Source organism: Rhinatrema bivittatum, chromosome 16, assembly GCF_901001135.1.
Source record: "Rhinatrema bivittatum chromosome 16, aRhiBiv1.1, whole genome shotgun sequence".
NCBI lineage: Eukaryota > Metazoa > Chordata > Amphibia > Gymnophiona > Rhinatrematidae > Rhinatrema > Rhinatrema bivittatum.
The window spans coordinates 23,557,714-23,573,428 of record NC_042630.1 but is presented as its reverse complement, the minus strand read 5'-3'; the positions used below and the strand labels follow the sequence as shown (position 1 = coordinate 23,573,428).

The following is a 15,715-nucleotide window of genomic DNA, read 5'->3' as shown; positions in this document are numbered from 1 at the left end:
GGCGATCCCGACTAGAGCAGAATTTCGCTCCTGGTTCTGTGAATTAAGGCTCGATATGAAAAGTGATAAAAGGGACATAATGTCTGCTATACAGGAGATGAAGGAGGATATGGGGGACATAGGGCGCCGCATCGATGAAATGGAAACCCAAGTGGAATCCCATGAGGAGGACTTAAAATCCTTAGGCTCAGCTATGAAGGAGCTACAACAGAATTATGAAAAGAAAACAGAGTAGAGCTAAATGATCAACTTTCTCAGTGGAAAAAGGTGACTAGTGGAGTGCCCCAGGCATCTGTAGGAGGATGCTGCTTTTTAACTTTTTTTTATAAATGACCTAGACAATGACAATGAGTGAAGTGTTCAAATTTGCTGATCTAAAATTAATCCAATTGTTAAATCACAAGAGGACCTTGTTAAATCACAAGAGGACCTTGCAAGACTGGGAGACTGGGCATCCAAATGGCAGATATTTAATATAAACAAGTGCAAAGTAATGCATGTAGGGAAGAGCTACCCAAATTACAGCTACACATTAGTTCCACGTTGGGAATCACCAACCAAGAAAAAGGATCTTCCGTCATTGTGAATAATATCTTGAAATCCTCTGCTCAGTGTGCGGCAGCGACCAAGAAAGCAAATAGAATGCTAGGGATTATGAGGGAAGGCATTGAGAATAAAACAGAATATCATAATACCTCTCTATTGCTTTATGGTATGACTGTACCTTGAATATTGTGTGCAGTTCTGATTACTGTATCTCAAAAAAGATATAGTGGAATTAGAAAAGGTACAGAGAAGGGTGACCAAAATGATAAAGGGGATGGAATGATTCTCCTCTTCAGCTTGGAGAAGAGGCAGCTGAGGAGAGATGTGATAGAGGTCTATAAAATGAACGGAACAGTTAAATGCTATTTGTTTGTTCTGCTTTTTCAAAAAGTAAAACTAAGGGATATTCAATGAAATTGCTAGGTGCTATATTTTAAGAAAAATAGAAAATATTTTTTTTTACTCAAATGTGTAATTAAACTCTAAAATTCTTTGTTGGAGGATGTAATGAAGGCTTTTGCTGTAACTGGATTTGAAAAAGGTTTGGACAAGTTCCTGCAAGAAAAATCAGTAAACCATAATTAAGATGCACTTAGTGAAAGCCACTGTTTGTTCCTGTGATAAGTAGCATGGACTATATTGACCTTTTGGGATCCTGCCAGGCGCTTGTGACCTGGATTGGCCACTGTTGGAAGCAAGATACTGGGCTTGATGAACTTTGGTCTGACCCAGTATGGCAAGTCTTATGTCCTTATGAGTGGGGCCAGACAGCCCACACTGTGGTCTTACCTTCCAATTCTCGGATCCATGGTGGCAGCTTTGGATTTTGTTCCCTGGGTAAGGGCGCACATGCATCCTCTTCGGAGAGCCTGGCTTTCCAGATGGAGCTCCCAATCTCAGGAAGTAAGATTATCTCTCCTGGAGTCAGCAAGGCAGAGCTTGCACTGGTGGCTGGATGTTTGCCACTTGGAATGAGAAATGGAGTTGGAGACCCCTGCCTGGATCATTGTGATGATAGATGCCAGTCTTTTGGGGTGGGGGGCACACTGTCAGGAGAGATATGCGCAGAGCCAATGGACTCCTGAGGAGGTGAGCTGGTGGTTGTTTGGAGGCCAGAGCTATGTGTCTGGCTTTCCTGTAGTTTGTGCATAGTCAGGTGCTCCAAGTAATATCCAAAAGTGCCATGATGATTACATAAATCATCAAGGGGTAGCTTGAGGTCATCAGGTGCTGTTGGAGATGGATATTCTCGCCCTTGGTCCGAAATAAATTTAAGCACCTTGTGGGTGTTACACATTGTAGGTGTCCACAATAAGCAAGCTGCCTCAGCTGCAGTGTTGTAGATCTGGGGGAGTGGTCCCTATCTCAGAGAGCCTTTGCTTGATTGTAGGGAAGTAAGGTCCACCCGATTTGGATCTGATGGCCACTGGTCAGCATGCAAAGGTGATCAGGTTTTTCAGCCAAAAGGGAGACCCTCGTTTTGAGATCGCTGCCGATTCACGTGTGGCCCAGGGAGAGGATGTTCATACGTTTTCCCTCCTTGGCCTATGATAGGCAGAATTCTTCAGAAGGTGGCCAAACATCCACTGCTAATCTTGCTGCTGGTGCCAGAGAGGACTTGCTGACTATGGTACTTGGATCTTCTCTGCCACAGGCTCTTGCATCTTCCAATTTGTAGGGAGCTCCTTTGCCAGGCTCTGCTGTTTCACAAGGATCCAGATCAATTTTGTCTTATGGTTTGGCCCTTAAGAGGGTGTGCTTAGAGAAGAAGGCTTACTCGCAAGCCATGGAAGCTACCTTACTAAAAGCTAGGAAATTCTCTTTAGCTTATGTGTGGGGTTGGAGAATATTAGAGGGACTGGTGCTTAAGGCATTGCTGAACCCCTGCCTCTGGACCTGTTCCATTAATTTAGGAATGTTTGCAGGAAGGCCTCTAAAGGATTGGCTCTTAATTCCATGAAGTTGCAGGTATTGGCTTCCTCTTGTTTATAGGAGTCATATTAGCAGTCAACCTCTTTCTTCACACCTGGTCATGTCCTAGTTCTCTACGCCAATTCCAGACTGAGTGCTTTCCACCTGCCCTTAACATGTGCTTGGAATAGAGTGCTGGTGTGTCATGGGCCTTCTCCAACCTTGCTTACCCCATCTTTTTGATGCTGCTTTTAAAGCTTAAGCCGGTTGGTTTGTTTTCAGCCTTGTTAATTGTAGCAAGTGTCTGCCCTGTATGTCTTGATTAGACTGTAAGATCTAGTGAAGAGGGAATGGCTTTTGGGTGGTGTTTGTACAGCTCTGCATAGCGCTATACAAATGTTAAGTAGTAGGAGGTTTACACTTCCTACTTTGATAATAGTCATAACAATTATGCTACCATTGGGATTGGGTGAAAGATTTTTAATGCACTCCCCCCCCCAGGTTCTTAAGCAGAGAAACAGTGAGATGTATTCCTTCACCAATCGTTAAAGCTATTATCAAATCTAATTCACTTTTTGGAATCATGTAGCATCCCCACAACAGACACACTGTATAAAGCGCTATGCCCTTTCCCCTAGTCCCCCTCTCTCCTCCCACCCAAAACATATCCTGTACATAAAATAAAGATGTGGGATGAGGGGGTGTGGTCAACCCAGCCCCCTGATTGGCTGAGGGTCCTCTGCCACGCTGTTAAAATACAGCAGTGTTTTTCTGTTTGATTAAACATGCAGCTGCCTGCTGACACGTTGCCAGCATGGCAGGTTTGCTGCTCAAGCTGTAAGCATAGTACTGGAAGGCAGCAGCAGCAGCAACAGGACTGCGGGTGCAAACTAAAAAAAACATTTCTCAGTTCTACTGGCGATGATGCCTGCCGCGGTTCCTCTCTTCAGCAGAAGGCGGAAAGCCAGCCACCGTTCAAAGGCGGGCAAGGACAGAGAAAATGGAGAAGTCTGATACAGCCCTGAGCACGCACAGCTATATGTGCACGATGCTACTTGACTACTGAAATTTACAACACACGTTCAGAAAAGAGGAAGTAATAGCAGTTTTGCCTGTGAGCTGCTGCTGCTTTGGGAGAACACCAGCCACCTTGGTGTCCTGCTCCATGGTCCTGTAGGCCAGAGTAACCCTACGAGGGCTGTGGGCCCCCAGCCAGTTGCGATGCCTATTGCAACACCATCACAGTTAGCCAGAGTTAGGAGAGGCACGTGTGAGTTCCCTCCTCCGTGCTGAAATTCTTTTATTTAAACAGCAAAGCTTGGAAATGTGACAGTATTATTACTACAAAAGTGTGGCTTTAAAAGCCCTCCAGCACCCAATATACAACTCTCTTGTTTAGAACTAAACCACACCCATGATACAGCCTGGGGAGAAGGCATTCATCAGTACTTCATTCCTGACAATGCCATTATAATTAAAAACAAAAACACACTACTTAGAAAGAATGATACTTTTTAAATCAAGCTGTGGCTTGCCATTCCATGTTCTATGAAAAGAGCCAAGAAAACCACACATGCTTAAATGCTACCATGTCTTTCAAAACCAATAATGTTGAATTGTAAGAAAAGGGGTTTCAGCAAGCCAGTAATGTCCATCTGCCTGACCAATACAGTGACGCTGGACCTCCTGATCACTAACCCACTGTCTCTTAATTTTTTGTCTATTTCTGAATGCATAAAATGAAAAAATTAAAATCCAGTAAAACCCATAAGCGAACTCTCAAAAAAAAAAAACACAAAAGACCCAACAGAATAGACACAGTCCCCCTATCAATAAATTCAAGGTCCCATCTGTAAATCCCAACACCAGACTGGTGTTTCATGCTAAGACTGCATCAGAGGGGAAAAAAACATGTATTGTACTTAGCAAGAGGAAAAGTGGTCACGGTGGAATCGAAACTTCTCCGCTTTGTGTACATAGACAAATTACAGATATTAAAGAGTCACACAACTTAATAGGAGTTTCTGAGGATGCGATCTGAACCGTGTCATGTAAACACAGCAAACTGCACGTTGCGTCTGTTCTATGACCACTCAACAGCCACTGTTTGCAAGACTACGTGGGTGGTCACCCTGATCAGATGTCCATGTTAGAAAGTCTGTGTAGGCAAAGCTAAGCACAGCGTTGGCTCCTGTATGATTAAACATAGGAATTGTATTAATAAACAATGGATGACAGCTCCTAGGGTTGCACACTGGGTGGATTTTAACCATTCTTTTAATGATCTGAGGTTCTATGTGATTGACGTGTTGGCGATGATGCGATACTTTTATTGTAAAGAACAATCATGGATTCACTGCCTTAACACTGATCCCTGCTGATCTCAAGTGGACTTAGTTATAAAAAAAATAGGATAAATTTATTTCTGCACAGTGTCCTGTCTGCTCATTTGCTTTCTCTGTTTTGCCATTTTGACAGGTGCAATTCAAATGGGGTACATCACGTCACCATGTTGGGTTTGTTATTACCTCTGAACCAACCAGCCTGCAGAGATTAAACTTTGTCATTGTGTCTTTTTGATGCTTTAACATTTGTGTATACGTACAAATCCGGATGCCATGTTCTTTTCTTATATTTTTATGTTCTTGATAACAGAGATATTTCGACCCCACTGTGAACCCTTTTCCTCGTGATAGGTATTATAAATGTTTTTTTCTCCTGATGCAGTCTTAGTACGAAACATCATTCTGGTGTTGGGATTTACATCAAGCTGGTGTTGCATTTATTGATAGGGGGGGCTATCTACACTGTTGGGCCTTTTTTTTTTTGTGTTCACTTATGATTTTTACTGGATTTTAATTTTTTTTCACTTTATGCATTCAAAAATATTAACAAAAAAATAAGAGACTGGGGGCGGGGTAGTGATCAAGAGGCCCAGCGTCGGCTGCATTGGTCTGTCCGACAGTTGTTAATGGCTTGTTACAACCCCTCTCTTACAATTCAACATTATTCATTTTATAAGACAAGGGGCAGTGTTTAAGTGTTTGTAGTTTTCTTGGTTCTCTTTTCCTTGTTATCTTACGCAAGAGTAGCTTTTTTTTTTTTTTTATTATTAATGAAATGTTATATACCAGGTTTTATCAAAAACACAAAGAGTAACCCTATCACTTAAAACATCATGTGGAAAAAGAGACAAGGAGGAAAAAAGTCATAGCAGGCACTTGTTAAACTGGAAATTTATAGAGAAAGGCATCGGCAAGCCAGAAGGTGAATAGTAAAGGTTTTCAACACTCAGTCTGGACATCAGCTGACATTTTGTTTGGGTACTGCTTCGGGGGGGTTAAAAATAACAATTTATCTGAAATCTCCATGCTCATAACTGGACTGCACAGTCTCTTTATTTAGTCAGAGAGGCCATATGGTCCAGTTATGAGCATGGAGATTTCAGATAAATTGTTATTTAATTCCCCCTTAAGCAGTACCCATATAAAAACATCAGCTGCTGTCAAGACACAGTGCTGAAGACCTTAATTATACACTTGTATCGCTGGCTGATGCCTAACTATAAATATTTCCAGTTTAACTTGTACCTGATTTGAGAGTTTTTCTCCTCTCTATTTCTAGATGCTATACCAGGTTTTATACAAGTCACATAATCTAAGCCTCAGGGCTGGAATATGAGGGGGGATAGTAGGGTTGCCAACTGGCTCCAGATTTTCAGCCAGGCTCAGCCAGTTCTGCCTTTACCTCATTACATGCAGAGATGTGCAGTTATGGTTTCCCTATGAAAAAAACAAGACACGTCCATGCACACAGTAGGGTAAAACCCACGCTGGATCAACCTGTCCTGGCAACCCTAGGGGACAGACAAGCAGTGGTGACTAGAAGGAACAAAGGGGGAACCAGATTCACAAATTTGCTAAACAATAAAAGGCAGGTTTCAAATTCTCAAATGTAACCATGAAAGGGCAGCCCACACCCACTCTGATTTGCCTTGGGCTAGTGGGGGATTGTATCTCTTATACAGTGCCAGCACTGTGCAAGATCAGTCACATGGCTGTAATGTCCCTGTTCATACTGTAACAGTTGGCACAGAGGATATTATGGGCTTTACTGAAGGTGTCTGGCCAGTGGGCTCCCGCTTTGCTTGACAGAGCTTATCCACTCCAAGCTTTATCCCACTGCATGCAGGGACTTGTAGTCTTACTTTTCTTAAGGATGGCAATAAAAGCAGAACTAAAGTCCCTACATGCACTAGGGAAAGTCCAGGAATAGATCAACCCTGTTGGACAAATCTGGGGCCAGTTGGCACCCTGAGGTGAGGCATGAAGGAAGAGGGCACACAAACTGCTGGCGGAGCTTATTTCATGGAGTATCTGAACGCAGTAGGCAATGGCAGTCCTGGAGTGCCACAAACAGGTCTGGTTTTTGGGACATTCACAATGAATATGCATGACATATATTTGCCTAGAATGGAGGCAGTGCATACAAATATACCTTATGCATATTCATTGTGTATATCCTAAAACCCAGACCTGTTTGTGGCACTCTAGAACTGGAATAGCCTACCCCTATCCCCACTCATCCTTCCCTACAGCAAAACAAGACCATCTGTTTCTCATTATATGCTAAGGAATCTCTCCAACTTAAAAGCCAGGCCCTTTTATTCAAGGTTACCAGCATTTTAAAACAAAAAGGTAAGTAGTGATCAAACCTAGAAAAGATTCCTCTCTGCCCTGGAATACTGGACTTTTTGATGGTCTAAATCACTCGTTCCCAACCCTGTCCTGGGGGACTCCCAGGCTATGTACACTTAATATGCATGAGATACATTTGAATGCAAATTTATTTCCTGCATATTCCAGGACTGTCACTGACCAGTCACTAGGTGTCACCGGCAGAGCTCCTTTCACTGTCTAGTTCTAGATGTCACTGTCCAGATTCCAATGTCACCAGGGCTCCTTCCAGCTTATCACTGACCAGTCACTAGATGTCAACATCAGATCTTTTTGAAGGGCTATCGCTGTCCAGTCTCTAGGCGTCATTATCCACGCTTCTTCCAGTATCACAAACTAGGTGTCACCATCAGATCTATGTTCAGCATATCGCTGACCATTCTCTAAGTGTTGAGTCAGCATTCCTTCCAGGGCCATCAACTGACCACTCTGTAAGTGTCACCATCCCAGCTCCTTCCAACATCTCACCGACTGGTCCCTGGGTATAACGGTCAGAGCTCCTTCCAGCCCCATCACTGACCAGTCACTAGCTGTTGCTTTTCCTGATACACAAGTTAGACTGGATAACCAAGGATAAAATGCCTGCACCTGTCAATCTTCCCACTGCTCAAGTCACACAACTTTATTCTAAAGTGCTTGGTCTCCTTAAATGTCTGAATACACACAGAACACTGAATTTTAGGGTCAGGAATGGAAGTGATGAAATGGTCCCTGGAGATGAGTGATGCAGAGAACAGAAGCTATCTGGCTGTGGCAACAGGAATGGTCTCTTCCAGGCCCAGAAGCCCCCACGGTGCGGTCACTCCTTCACTGGGCCTGTAGCAGGAATACCCATCACCAGATAGCGAAAGAGAGGGGTTGAGTGCAAAGAGGTCACACCCCTTCCAAGGCTGAGCGGCGGGCTGGCATCGCTTTCTGTAATCCAGTGCAGTCCAGAACAACTCTTCCCCCTTTGATTTTCATAGCTAAAATGGTCATAAAACTGACCCATGATGTCTGCCTTGTTGTTAACCCTGAAGAAACACCATAGTCAGAAGCCCTGCAGGAAAGAAAGAAGGAAAAGTCAGATGGTGAACGATCCCATTTCTAAGAGACTGGAAGGGGGTGGAAGGACCAGTGCTGTGAGATATATCACAAGCACCCCCTTGCAGGTCTCTAGGAAACAGGATGAGTCAAATTGGTAAAAGAGGAGTGGCAGGAACAATGATTCCTTTCAGCCATTCCTATATCCCTGATTACTGCCTCTCCTGCCCCTCTCTCCCATCAGCAGTTTATTGTTCCTCAGAGCTCTCCTAAAGCAGGGGTACTTTTCCAAACAAAAAGCATAGCACAGATTACCCCTGCAACATGAGAAAACCCACTGTGAGCAAACAGAGATATATATTTGTTTTTAACCCCCATCTCTGTATTAAAGGCTGGGCTTGCTAATCACCACGAGGCCCAAAAATGATGCTGACCAGGCACCTTACCCAGTACATACGCAGCCACCAGCTTCTGTATGACCGAAACGTGGAGGCTCTCCGGGACCAGCAAGCTGGGCTCTCCCTGAAGGGGCAGCATCAGCAGGCAGAGGCAGACGGCTCCCACGCAGACATGCAGTGCCAAGATGCCAGGGGAGAGTGGCCGCGATGGTCCTGCGCAAGCAAACGGCACCCATCATCATCTTGCACGGTTCCTTATCGCCCCCTCCCCTTTTTCCGTCCCAAGTTTTCATCCCTCTGCGTGCAGCGCTGGGTGCCGGACGCTGCCGGCAAATTCCGGCAGTGGGAAGAGAAAGGAAAAAAAAAACAAAAAAGCCCCTTGAGACAGCCTCACCTCTTTGCAGTGACACTATATGGGAAGGGTGCCAGTTCGCTGGTGCCTCCCTTCTCCTCTCCACTGGGCTCGGCTCTGGCCTCCTGGCGGGGTGCAAGGCAGAAGGAACATCTTTCCGACCCAGAATCGCCCGAGTGCCTTCCTCCGACACCTCGATGCGGAACCTGTCAGCTGTCCCATAGTGCCGGGCGCTGACGTCCCTGTGCCGCACAACGCTGCGAGAGAGGGGAGAGGTCACATCACATGAGATCTGTACTAACGCTCGGGAGTGCCTGACCCTTAACTCCGGCTGCAGTCGTGGCTCCTCGCGTGCTAACATTCTTTATGACTGGAATGATTTAAAACTCCCGTTCTGTAGCACTTTGAGCCAGTCCGGCTCCTCCTGTGAGCTTAATCGGCCCCTGCTAAAAGAGCGAGCATCCCACAGATGTGCCCCTTGCAAACAGCAAACCCAATTAACCTCCAAGTATGAATCTAGATTTGCAGTCCAGGAAAGCCACACTAAGACAAAAGTCTTGAACTGAATTGCAGGTGAGAAGTAAAAGCCACAATGGCTCACACTGACTGGTAGGCAAAGGGAGTCTTAGTATATTCTCTGTTCCTCGTGCTCAGTACCTACTGCTTCTGAGACACAAAATCAGAAAATCTCCAATTTAAAAGTAGAAATTTGAAGGTAAATTTTCCTCATCTAAAGAGTACTGTGTTCCTGTTAGGAGACGGACAGATACTGAATGGCTGAGGTCACTGCAGGGGTGTATCTAGGGTGACGTCAGCTTTGAAACCTGACTCCGTCTCCATCTGCTGGCAGGGGAGCATAACCCACTGGTCCTGAGTCCATCTGGCTACACAATAGGAAAAAAATCTTTTCTCCTTTCCATTGAGATGAAGACTACTCTGTAGGTGCCCATGAGACAAAACTTAACTGGCCTCCCCATGTCTTTGTGCAGTGACAGCTGCATGAGCTGCTTGCAGGACAGTCGGTGGCCAGTGGGGGTCACTATTGCACAAGGACAGGGTTGTGGTGAAAACCAAAACAATACAGCCTAACACTCAGGCCAATACAGTAAAGTTCGCGGGAGAGCACCTGCTCTCCCGGCGCGCGCACAGGCCAGTGTATCGCACGGGAATGACTAATAGGGCCATCAACATGCATTTGCATGTTGCGGGCGCTATTAGTCTCGGGGGGGGGGGGGGGGGGGGTGTTGGACGCGCGTTTTCGACGCGCTATTACCCCTTACTGAATAAGGGGTAAAGCTAGCGCGTCCAAAACGCGCGTCCAGATGCAGGTTAACAGCGCGCTCCACCACTGTCCCTGTGCAATCATTTATTTCACAAAAAGTGATTTAAAAACCAAAAACCTCAGCTGCCACCGGAAGATATTTTTACAGTGATTTTTAGCCCCCAAGTCAGAGGCTGTAGCTGTGCAAATAATTCCAAAAAGACTTACATATCTATGCACGACTGAGGCCGGACATGTCCCTCGGCATCCACCACGGTGTATCTGGACGGAGCTGTGCAGAGAACTTCAGCAGCCAAAAAAAAGTCAGATTAAACAGCATCTGAAAGGGAGCAATAAAAGCCAGACAGCGTGGGGGAGCTCTGCGTGGTATCCCCAAGCCAGCTCCGGGTCAGTGGGGAGAGCCGGATCCAGTCCTAATTTTGCCCTCATTACATCATAACAAGTTTCCATCCCATCCAGAAATATAGAGAGGGACGTAGTCTTGGAAGGGAAGGAGGAAAATGTGGAGGGGGGGGGGGATGATTATTCCCCAGTGCCTCCTTGGTGGAGATCCACGACAGCCAGAGAGGCATGAGGGATGTGTCCCACCCAGGCCGGCCTTGGAGAGTTAAAAACTGGAAAATACCATAAACCAGCAGAAATTCTAGTGGCAGGTTCAAGAGACGATGTCCTACTTTTCTTGGGAAAATCAGAACTGTATGCATGCAGTGGTCCAAACCAAGGCTGGATCTGCCTGTTTGGGATGGTCTGAGAAAGGTGGTGACCCTATAAAGAATGGCTGGGCTGGCTTGGGATAGTGCTGTACACTGCCATGCCAAATACCAGGATCTGATTCCCAGTTTGCCTTCCCTTGCTTGCATTAGCCAGGTCTGGGAATGATACAGAGGCAGCTTTTACTGCCCCTGGGGGGGGAGTGCCAGTCTCTGCAATTTAGGGCCCACAATTAAAACATCCCTCACCAGAGACTGTTGCTAAATGAGATGAAAGTGGGTATAAAAACTGGCAGAAACCCCCTGGGAGGGATTAACGAAGGCTCATGGCTCTGGATCCTACTAGCCCTGGGTCTAACTGAGCTGGAAGCCGAAAGAAGCAGGAGGAAACTGCCAGGTGAAAGAAGGAGAACAGATGTGCAGCTGGCAGGAGCGAGATGCCCTGTTGGCACAGAACCTTGTGAAGGCATCAAGAATTTACTGTGCCAATTTGTGCAAACTTTATTGAAAAAAACATTTTGCTGCTTGTAATGCAAGACACTTCCTTTGTACTTTTTGGGCTTTTAAATTGTGGACTTGGCTAAAATTTATGCGACTTTTGACTAAACCTCAACTAATATCATGTACATGGCCCTGAAAATCAGCAACCACAAGCCTTATTTGACTGTAGGGTTGACACCTCACCCCAGGTCAACTGACCAGGACAGTCTAGTCCTGGTTTTGTCCGTCCAATGTTAATTGAAATCAATAGAATTGCAAATCCATGTATGGAGTGAGGCAAAGCCAGGACTGGATCAACTTGTTCAGTTGACTTGGTGAGAGGTAGCAACCTTATCTAAGTGTGGTTGTAGCCTGAACTTTACTGGAAGGTAGCAACAACCAATCAAAACATCACCAGATCAGCTGCTGCTTTACCAAGGCCTCTGACTCAGCAGCCTGGAGCAACTGTGGCACCGCTGCATTCCCCAGTACAGCCGGTCCTTCCAGCTGGGGATCCTCAGGGTCCAAGACCCTCTGGATCCTCCCAGTAATTTCAGCACTCAGCTGGACCAGATACCGCTCCACCCCACGACTGCCAGGGGCTCCTCACCTCTGAATCTGAGCACAGTGCTGAAAGGGTTGTAGAGGGTCAGCACCTGCTTGTGGCTACTCCGATCGTCTGCGTAGAAGACAAGCTCTGCGGGAAAGATGAAGACTGGAACCGAGCCCGCACAAGCTGCCAGATCCTGCCTGTTCCTCCTGCCGCCTGCTTCCTCTTCGCCAGCAGAGCGGCGCTCTTCAGCCGGGGTCTGAGGAGGCCCCCGGCGCATGGAGGACTATTTTGCTGGGGCATTTGCAAGCATCATCCTCTGTGGCTGGGTGGAGGAAAACGGGAAGCAAGAAGTAAACGATCCAGAGCACCCCACACGTTAGAACTAAACTCCCTCTCGGGCCGATGCAATAAGATGTGCGCACAGCCACCTCTCCTGGGCGCCCGATGTTATATTTAAATGAGCCGGTGCGGTAAAAAGGACGCACTAGGGATAAATTGCATCGGGCGCCCAGGAGACGTGACTGTTTTCTACAGGCGCTCAATACAATTGAGTTGTAAGCAGAAAAGCGCTGTTCTTCCAGGGATTGTGATGAGCCTCATTAGTTATCAAGAAAGATATGCAGCGAGACCAACTGGTTTCATAAACCGGTTTATTCCCCACACAAAATGGGGCCCGGTCATTTCCCTTCCCCACCAAAAGGACCTCGGTCTGTCTCAATTTGTGTCGGCGTGCAGTTGTGCTGTGGCGTGCGAGCCGGAGTCTGCAGTTCTAGGCTCCAAAGATGATTCTCACCTTGCAGTGGGAAATCCCTCCGAATAAAGACAGTGCCAGAAGGAACACTCAAAAAAGAATCAGCCTTGGAAGGTGCAGACCACAAGCCATGGTTGTATTTTGTGCCTTGAGCCCTTGATTCGCAGAATGACTTAACGCCAGTTCTGGGGATGGCGTTAAGCTTGCCGCATTAAAAAGGGTCCTTTGGACGACCGGTGATTTTCTGCATCAGGGGAGGGGGGTAATAGCTAATTACCTCATCTACATGGAATTTACATGTGATGAGCGCTATTAGCTATGCATTTATTTGGGAACACATTTTGGACACGTAAATCCCCTTATTGCATTGGGAGTTAGTCTAGCACATCCAAAACGTGCGTCCAACTGCGAATTAGCCTGTGCATTGGGCTGGGCGCGTGTTATTGCATCGGCCTGTCTGTGGGGCACTGGTTCAAGGAAGCATCTAGCAATTACAGATATTATTTTAAAGGTCACTGGTGTGCAAACTCCTTAATCTGCTGGGAGCAGCCCTCTTTCCACGGACTGACAGGCTACCTCCTTCTTGCTGGGTACAATTAGTCTGCATTGCATGTGACGTCACCCATGACGTCACAGATACCGGCACTAGACTGCTAAACGTAGCATGAGTGATGTAATTTGGCCCAGCTATTGATTGGGTAACGCCAGTAACTGCCCTCTCAAAGAAGATTAAGGCCACCACCGATAGGACACTTTCCGAGAGTCCTTTCCTTTACAGCTTTGCAGACCAATCATGCTTTCAACTGCAGCCCTGCTCCCCCCACAACATACACCTACACTGACGTCAACCTCGAACCCGAGTTCTGGCCTCCCTCGGCCTATGAGAGCGCGGTGCTCGATGACGTCACGATCGGTCGTTAAAGGGCGGCGCCGGGCCGAGAGGATAAGACCCCGCCTGGCCGAGACTCATTACCTGATAGGAGCTTCCAACGGCCCCTGAAGTCCTCTTTCCCTTCTCCTTTAGCGCTTCCGTTCCCAAGCGCTAAACACCGCCCATCGCCGTCCCCGGCCGGCAGGGATTGGCCGACAGCGGCAGCGATGACTTGATTCGATGCTCTGCCCGTCAATCTAAACCTGGTCAGTGAAGCCCGCCTTCAGGCACCGATTTGTCTGCTGATTGGCTGGTCAATTGACGTCAAAGGACGGTTCCTCGATCACGCCTCCTTGCGTGCTGTAGTTGGAAGGGTTCTCCCGTCCGCAGAAAGGTACAGTTATAGGCTTAGTCTGACTACTGGGGGCGGGGGCGGGGGCGGGCAGGGCCTAGGGAAGGTGAGCTTTCTCCCCCCTCCCTCATGTTAAGCATAAATTCCCAGGACTCAAAAGGCAACAACCAACCTAGAACCCCAATAAACCTTCTGTTGGGATCCCTACCCAGAACCCACAGTCTGCAACTCAGTCCCACATGCAGAACTCAGACACACCCTCAGCAAACACAGAATGCGGTGCTATGCATTAGAAATAGAAATGTGCAAACAAAAATAGGATTCCTTGTTTTCCTGCTAGACCAGTCTGTACCAGTAGGGTTTCCTGTTCCACAGTTATTGGAGACAGAGGACATGCTTTCTTTTTTCCCTAGGCCTCCCTTATACCTATAGGTGGGGTCATAGGAAAAAAAAAAGTAGTCATAGAAATATGGCAGAAAAAGACCATATAGCCCATCTAGTCTGCTCATCTGGTTAATTTATCCTGCCCTTACAACTCCCATTACTCCCTTGGAGATCCCCTGCTTTCTTGAATTCAGATACCGTTTTGCATCTCTGTAAAGGAATATTTCCTGAGTTTACCCCCTTTCATGCTTCTCCCATAACTCCTCTTCATTGAAAGAGGCTCATCTCCTCTGCATGGAAACCTTTGAGATACTTAAATGTCTCTATTATATCTCACCTTTCCTCTAGGGTATACAAATTTAGATCTTTAAGTCTATCCTCATATGCTTTAGAATGAAGACCATTTAGTGGCCACCCTCTGGACTGACTCCAACCGGTTTATATCTGTAATAGCCCTGGGTACGCCTGTTAACTAGTGCAGATATAGATTAGGAAAGTGGGGAGCCCCGTGTGAGGAAATAAAAGCAGCTCCCTATTGAGAGAGTGTGGACAGTATTTTGAGTTGGAGTTAGGTGGCAGTCAGGCATGTTTTTCTACGTTGGAAAGCTGCACTACCAGTCCACTAACTGGCTGGTTGGGCTCGCCTCCAGATTGCTTTGTTGGGTTTTTGCTCTTTTTAATGGTAGGAAGACTTGAGAAGACCTCTGGGTGTCGCATGGGTTTAAGGCCTAGAGGTTATGGTGGTGAGCTGGTTCAAGGACCTTCCAGTGCTTGAACTCCAGTTCCAGGGAAAATAATTTTGTCTGAAGTACTAAAAGGAAGATTTCTGCTGCCCCTTCCTGCCTGAAGGAACCATGAGAGCTGCAGGTTCCTGAGAGGATCTCTCCATCCTGGATCCGGGATAAAAGCTAGAGAGAGACTGCTAACAGCAAAAACTTCCTCTTGAGACCATTTGAGGACACCCTTCAGCCCTTGGAGAGAGAGAGGGTTTGGACTCTCTGTGCAGAGCCTGTGTTTTGCCCTTTTTGCCAGTTTGGAGGGATATTTCCTGTCCCAACAAAGGAATACTCTACCCATCTGTGATCCTCATTACGTGAGTCCTGGAACGTGAGGGCCTCTCGGTTTTTGGTAATAGAGACCCCTGCACAGATTGAGGGAAGAAGACTAATCTGAGAATTGCAGCGGGGCCATTATTTTACCCATCAGTAAAGACTTTAGTTTTGAACACTAGCCCAAAGACTGTGTTGTTTTATTGGCACTTACAGCACCCACAGTGGGGACAAAAAGAGTTGCCTCTCCCCTGGGAAGAAAGCGTAAGAAGGCATCCATGTCATTCCAGGACCTGAAAGGGAAATCCTGTCCCCTC

At 46.6% G+C, this 15,715-nt stretch overlaps 1 protein-coding gene and 1 long non-coding RNA gene across 2 annotated transcripts in view; one reads left to right on the top strand and one right to left on the bottom strand.

Moving 5' to 3' along the window:
• Positions 1-7,097: 7,097 nt before the first annotated feature.
• Positions 7,098-13,845, bottom strand: LOC115077921 (motile sperm domain-containing protein 1-like). The gene is made up of 6 exons (XM_029580362.1): positions 13,716-13,845; positions 12,049-12,313; positions 10,456-10,531; positions 9,009-9,223; positions 8,663-8,827; positions 7,098-8,232 (listed from the first exon to the last, which is right to left on the bottom strand). The coding sequence occupies exons 2-6, from the start codon at positions 12,266-12,268 to the stop codon at positions 8,201-8,203; spliced, it is 708 nt and encodes a 235-aa protein (XP_029436222.1). The 5' UTR covers positions 12,269-12,313; positions 13,716-13,845; the 3' UTR covers positions 7,098-8,200.
• A 65-nt stretch (positions 13,846-13,910) lies between these two features.
• Positions 13,911-15,715, top strand: part of LOC115077922 — a 33,237-nt gene continuing 31,432 nt past the window's right edge. The window contains exon 1 of the long non-coding RNA XR_003853004.1: positions 13,911-14,007. This is a non-coding gene — a long non-coding RNA (uncharacterized LOC115077922). The remainder of the gene's footprint in view (positions 14,008-15,715) is intronic.